The sequence below is a fragment of the Aotus nancymaae genome, unplaced genomic scaffold, assembly GCF_030222135.1.
Source record: "Aotus nancymaae isolate 86718 unplaced genomic scaffold, 86718_ANA_hifiasm-v0.15.2.pri h1tg000065l, whole genome shotgun sequence".
NCBI lineage: Eukaryota > Metazoa > Chordata > Mammalia > Primates > Aotidae > Aotus > Aotus nancymaae.
In genome coordinates this window covers 14,947,417-14,954,599 of record NW_026988480.1, presented here as the reverse complement: position 1 = coordinate 14,954,599, position 7,183 = coordinate 14,947,417, and the positions used below count along the sequence as shown (strand labels likewise).

At 40.3% G+C, this 7,183-nt stretch overlaps 1 protein-coding gene across 1 annotated transcript in view; it reads left to right on the top strand.

Annotated features, from left to right (window-relative positions):
- The first annotated feature begins 5,700 nt into the window (after nt 1-5,700).
- The window catches only part of POU6F2 (POU class 6 homeobox 2), a 469,381-nt gene continuing 467,898 nt past the window's right edge, over nt 5,701-7,183 (top strand). The window contains exon 1 of the mRNA XM_064366754.1: nt 5,701-5,805. Coding sequence (XP_064222824.1) covers nt 5,701-5,805 — 105 coding nt within the window. The remainder of the gene's footprint in view (nt 5,806-7,183) is intronic.

The window sequence follows — 7,183 nt, the reverse complement described above, 5'->3', positions numbered from 1 at the left end:
ATTAAAACCAACAAATTAAAAAAGTTTACTTACTAGTTCATTTTAAATAGTTACATAAGTAATTTGTTTTATGAAAAAAATAGTATTTACCACAAACAAAATAACTAGTAAAAAAAGGTAGCATTTTTTTTACATTTTTTGCAAATCTCTAGTAAGTGTCTGAATTACTAAAGACACTTGGTGTGTCTCATGTCTGCTTCTGCATTCAATCTGCTATGAAATCACATAACATGCAGCCTCGGGAAAACACAGCTCTATGCTCTTCAGAAAATGACAGTGAAAAAGGAAAAATCTTATTTTACTGTAATTTTGAAAAAGTTTGGTCCTTCCAGACCCCCTGAAAGGGCCTCATGAACCCTTAAGAGTACTCCAATTACGTCTTGGGATCCACTTCCACGTTTTCTGCAATAATTATTATTGCTGTTATTGTTATTGATGATGATAATTACAGAGAAATCCAAAATAGATATGGGTTTTCCAATATAATAGCTGTGAGTTTTGAAGTTCTCTTGATGAATTTGGTTGTGTACAGACATCCATTTAAGAACGTTTGTCTTTAAAATGGCGGAACTAGGTCTATGTGCTGTGAAACTATTGATATAAGGAATAAAAGGACAGTAGTATTTAGCTTTTTCAGGCATGTGAAACTATAACCATACAATAAAAAAAGAAAAAGTTCCCTAGTGTACTGTGGCTGTAAGGAAATAGAGTGTGTGTCTGCACCACTGTGTAGAATTTTCATGAGCTGTTATGGGTTAACATTTGGGCTCAGACACAGAAACTACCAAAAGTAGGGTAAAACCCAGCAGCATTTCAATGCCTTTTCCCAAGCATATTCAGGCAGAAGAAATATATTCTAGAAGACCAAATGCATAACTATAATCAAAACATTTCACGAGCAGGGCAAATGGAAATTAAGGAACCGGCTCCCTATGTTGGCTTTTTCTGTTTTTATTCTGGATACAGTCCCCTGGTAGAAAGGATGACGAAGTTAGAGGTCTGATACTGTATTAGTATATTCACAGGTTCTTCCTTGCCCAGAGTCAACAGGCTCTTGAACTTCTCAGCTGCTCATTTTAAAGGCAATATCTTGTCACTGTTTCTCGGGGGAAAACCAGCGCTCCCAAATTACATTGTAGAAGAAAACTGTAAATCATAGGTCATCACTACTTATAGTGCCTTGGCTCAGCAAAGTCAAGCCCCTCTCAATTCTGTAGTCTTTAGGCTTGATGTGTGGGGTTTCCTCCCTTCTCCCTTTCGCTTTTAAAAATAATCATTCTGTTTTTGGTACTTTTCCTGTCTTCAACTTCCCTAGAAATATTAAAATAACAACAACAAAATAAAAATCCCAGGGTACAGATCAGTTACACTGGTCAATGTACTGTGGAAGTGAGAACCCCCTAATGTTGCTTAAGGAAACTGATGGTGATTGAAAAGACCATTCCAGAGAAATGATCTACAATATTTGAAAATACAGACAAAAATGTAGTGTTGTGGGGGTGAAAATAGAAAAAGCAATGGATCATTCCAGAGGCTGATGGTACCAAATGAAATTCTAGGAAAAACTAATTTTGAAAGAAGGTCAGAAGCAAAGCCAAAGGAAGACGGGAGAGGGAAGTCAATGAGGAGTCTTGATTGGGTATGTTGACTCTTGTCTTCTGTCACCTGATTCCCATGTCAGCCTCAAAAATCATGTGATGACCCAAAGCTACATGGTGAGTCATGCTGTAGACTGCTCTGCCATGTTGCTTAATCTAAGAAGAAGGCTGGGGTCTAGTAAACTAGGGGTGGGAGATTTAAAACAAAAAATAAAATGAGTTGGAGGAATGGTAAGTTAATCATTTAAAGACCAGGAAATGTATGTATGCAAAAGCAAGGAGTAGCAGAGAAATGAAAAAAAAAAAAAAAAAAAAAAAGAGCAGAACTGTAAACAAAAACGCAAACAACTACAACAGAAAGAACAGGTCTCAACAGAGAGAAAGGCATGTCATATCGATTTGTAGTAAATCTCCATGCTCTGATAGCGTAAGTAGAAATATACTAAGTCTAGTAAGAGCAGATTCTTCTTAGTGACTTTTTGAACCATCTATTCATTTTTTTCTCCTTTTGGTCCTTGAATTAAGCCTCCAGGTATGTTATCTCTTCTCATCCCTAAACATTACAAAACATTCACTGAAACAAATGCAGACAGGGATGACCAACATCTGCACGTTATCTTGGTTCCCAGTGCTCCATTTATCTATCAGAAATCAAGGACATCCCTATCTTGAGAAACTGGGGACTGGGATTTTGGGAAATGGTGGGACCATTTTTGGTTCGATTTATGGTGACCTGTTGCCATTACTGCTGCCTTGCCTACAAGAGTATCTTGGAAACGAACATATCTAGCTGCTTTGTGATCCAGGAGGGGACTTTAGAGGGTCAGAAAATATGTGATATTATGGAAATCTAATGGGAGTTAAGAAAGCAGAGAGATTATGGCTATGGTGAATATTTCACTCAAGGAGTCTCCTTTCCTAAATGCTACTGTGGGAGTGGGAATTAACATTAGTTGGCATACCCCCATTCTCTCTCATTTGTTTTCCATTAATCAAACCTTAAAAATATCTGCCTCCCATACTGATGGAGGAACAGATGGTTTTCTCATGCTGTTCCCCTTGCCCTGAACAGGAACTGCCCTCTGTTTATATCACAGCCCAAATCTTTCCACCATCTGCATGGAGTCTTCCTCCCTTCCCCAGCAGAATTAATCTTTCCTGCCCTCCATAGACCTCCCATATGGGAAAATAACTAACACTTGCTGTGCACTTACAGAGTATAGCTCAACAAGCTTTCACAAAACATTATCTCCCCAAATCCTTACACTACCCTTGAGAGATTATTATCTCCGGTATGTGACACGAAACCCATGACTCAGAGAAGTGGCAGTTTCTCAAGGCCATGCTCTGTCAGAGGTCAGGGAGGGAGTCCATCCCAACCCAAGCCTGTGCATCACGGTGCCTAAAAAGTGTCAGCATGTTCCACCAGCTAGAATCAAACAATTCCCCCAGAAAAATCTTTTAACCATTTGGTTTATTTTTATTAGGTTTCTAAAGCAATCTGTGCTGTTTTGCTGTATCTCTAGCACTAATACAGTACTTGGCACCTAGTATAGGCTCCATAAATACGTGCGGAAGGAGTGGGTGCTTCATATATGATAGCCACTATTGTGAGTGTTACACGACTCTGTGGTTTTATATGAAGGGCTCCAGTTTTGGACTCAGAGCAGGTTCAAATCATATTCCTATTAATCATGAGCTGTTATCTTCTTTCTTTCTTTTTTTTTTTTTGGATCCTAATCTGCAAAATGGGAAAAATCACTTCTGCCTCACTGAGTTGTTATTTCACATGTAATGTACTGTGCAGTGTCTGACACAGTGCCTGGCTCAGCCTCCCATCAATGCTGGTTAGCAATAATTACAATTCATATAGGCCAGATGGTCATGTGAACTAATGGAGTATAAGCAAACAGTGTTTTCCCTACGTCAGTCGGAACCACCATACTTTGTGGGACAGAGCCTCAAAGGTGGTCTTCGGCCTCAGGCTGCAGCTTGGCCAGCCTCTCCCACCCACCTCCACCCACACCCCCAACCCCCAGCTCCATAGGAAGGCGCTTAGAAGGCTTAGATCCTAGGGGAAAGTTGAGCCTCCAAGGGGGTGGCCGCGCGCGGAGAACCCAGGCTGCGCTACAGAGGGTGCCGGACGCCAAAACCGTCCGGGGGCTCACCCAGCCTCCCCTCCTCGCCCCGCGCTCTGCCTAAGCCTGAGGACGCAGGGAAGGAGGGCGCTGCTGCCAGGGCGCGCTCCAGGCTTGGCTGCAGGCCCTCCAAGACTCAGAAACGCGGGGGCGGCCGCTTAGCTAGTCCTCAACCCGGGAGTCCAGCTCGCCCCTTCTCCGCAGCTTCCCCTGGTCCCATCACCCGGCTTTCCGTCTACTACTGTCCGCCCAGGCGGGGTCCCCAGGAGGCGATGCCGGGAGCAGTCGCGCCCCGCTGCCCTCTGTGAGCCCGCAGGTTTCCGGCAAGTTTGGCTCAGTCCTTGTCGCTTCCCACCGCGCCTGGCTTCCCTGGCTTCCCCTTCCCCGGCCAGAGGAGACGATGGGACGCGCGAGATCCTGATCTGGGATGACTGCGGAAACCCCCGGATAGGGCTTCCACGCAGATGGAACATTTAACGATGTTTAGAAGGGCCTTTCCTCAGTTAGCCCTCCGTTCCCAGGGGGGCTACCCACTTGGTTCACAGTCTCATTTTGTTTGGGGATGCTGATTTAACTTTCTCTCTCTCTCTCTCTCTCTCTCTCTCTCTCTCTCTCTCTCTCTCTCTCTCTCTCTCTCTCTCTCTCTGTGTGTGTGTGTGTCTGTGTGTAGCAATTTTTAATGAGAAGTCTATGAGACTTCAGTCTTTCATTCTTTGGTCCTAAAGCTTTCTTTAAAAATGTTGAAAATTTTTTTTCTTACTTGAAGTTCCTTTTGATTAATTTTCAAGTGATGCATATTATGCAATTATATACATAATAGTATATATTCTGTATTAAATATTTCTCATTGCTCCCCGACCTGTCAGCAGTTTCCAGCCTTGAAAAATATCTTCATTTTAATATTAGCACAGGGTTTTCCCATACATTTTTTTCAAAAGCTAGGGAGAGTACACCAACTAATGGACTTCAGTTAAAAAGTAGACGGATGCAAACGTTCTTCACTGCCACAGAGCCACCAAGTTAATTGATGCTGTTTACGGTTTTGGGGTTTTCGGGGAGCAACTTTATAATATCAGTAGGAATGTCTTGAAAGTCATGTTCTGATCTTTAGCCTAAGAAGGTTAAAAAGCTGGTAGGTTATATTCTTGTCATCCTTAACAATAACTGACCCATAATGCATTAGCAATCTGTCCCTAGAGTGTGTGGAATCAGATAGTTTAAATTAAAATTTAAAAAGTTAAAATACTTGTCATCACATTACATCAGTTTAGATGAGCTACAAGTAAATCATTCCTTTACCTTTTAGAAGATGGAAAGTTTAGTGACTACTATTTACACACTTTGAATATTTTATATTAGAGTGGCCATTATAGTTTACAGATGATTTTCTATGTCCACTTCCAGTCCACAAATATCAGGGTATCTGTTACATAACAGTTAACATTTCAAGCTTCTCTGAAGAGGTGTCTTTATATGAAACAACAGAGATAACTGCATATTATCAAAAGGTCATTTAGAGATTTTAAAAATAAAATCAGTAGGGACCCCTTAAGAAAAGTAGAGCAAAATTATGATTTAAAAAATTTATATAATAGCACAAAAATCAAAGTCTTAATGGAGACACACATGAGATAGTTCATTTTGTTTCTGTTTTGTTTTAAACATAAATTTCTAGAGCATTAAAAACAATCCTCATAGGTTTGTTAAACCTTTAGTGGAAGATTACAGCCCATGTTTTTGTCTTTGGTGAATAGCTGTTTGTCTCACTTTATTTACTTGGTATTGGATATTTGTCAATGTCATTTCATATCTACAGAAAATTCTTACGCTCTGTGGAGGTAGTGAATGTGTGTGTGCGTGTCTGCCGGAGGTCACATGACGGTTTCATCCTATTTGGTGGAGCAGCTTGACTTTTTTTCCCCTTGCTTTTGGTGATGGTTGTGAGTGCAGAAGTTGATTGACAGATGCATGCCAGAAACCCCCATTCTCCTTTTCAAAGACAACATATGATGGATTGCGATCTCTCAGCGCAGCAGGACACGGGGACCATGCAAGCTGTAATTGGTCAGGTATGGAGTCAGCCATTTCTCAACTCCCCTTTTTTCCACAAGGGTCTCACCATATGATTCACATAATTCATATTTACAGTACCATCTTTCTATCTGTATCTTCAGCTACCTGCCAGTTTAGTGCTGAAAGTGCGAAAGGCAAAAGGCACCCATTAAATCTGACCAGGGAAACCTCAGCTTAAAACTTCAATGTGATCCTTTTAAACAAAAACTAAAACAACAACAAAAACACTGAAGAACAAATCTAATTTATAATTTGGGCTGAATGTTTCTTAAAAATCTATTTTAGGAATTTGCTTTCTTTTTAGATTTTGGTCTCTGAAAGAAAGTGCAAGAAGAGAATCAAGTGTGGTTTCCAAGGTAGTAGTTAAAATTTTTCTAATGCTGTTCAGTATTTTTATTTTGACTGCATTCTCTCCTTCTCTCTCTCTCTCCCTCTCTCCCTTTCTCCATATGTGAAATATAAATATATAAATACATGTGCCTTGACTTCTAACCCAGATAATGTGTGATTGAGCCCGGTTAATGTAGTAGAGTCTTGGCTGCTGCAGAGGGGCAGGCTGCAAATTAAACACTGTCACAATCTGAAAGGTCCAGGTGGTCTGCTCGCGCTTCCTAATGCAATCCAGCACAGCAGCTTTAATAAACAGCTCTATTTAGTGCCTCCTCCTTGTATCCAGGGAGGTGAGCTGGTCTGGGGCTGCTGTGATGAAATGCCAGAAGAATATCTCTCAGAGGCCTCACAAGCTGATTTTTAGAGCTTTCCTGCTCTGTCGTCTTTGTCTTCCAAATGGGTCAGTGAGTCTTGTTTTTTCTGTTTGGTGCTTTCTGTGAAGCCAGTAGTTTATGTTTGTGTTAAAATGTTTGCGTTGTAAGCTAAATCAGAGGAGGGAAAGGATCATTGTGTTTTCATTTGCTTTCAGATAACTAAAGTGGTGAAAGGAAGGACAGTACCCTGCTGCAGAGGGAGGGTGATTTTTCTGACTATGATGGGGGTGGGGTGAGGAAAAAGGAAATATATATGGTTTCTTTTTTTTTTTTTGTAATGTATTTTTTGACTAAATTTTTCTAAGTTATCTGTATTTACTTATGGATTGTTAACTCATGCATCAGACTATGGTCACGAATATTTATAAACTCCTAAAAGTTTTTTTTTTTTTTTGTATACTTTCCAATCAAGACAAGCTGTCAAGGTAAAGACATAAAATTTGTTTGCTGTATGTTAATAGTATGGTGGAAAATATACCATCTTATTCTGTTTTCAACAAAATTATAGAAAAGCACTTCAGGGTTCTGAAAGCACATGGTTTATTAATACCAGCATGCTTCATAATGTATTTTTAGATGGAAAATGTCAAATACATAATACCATGTTTTC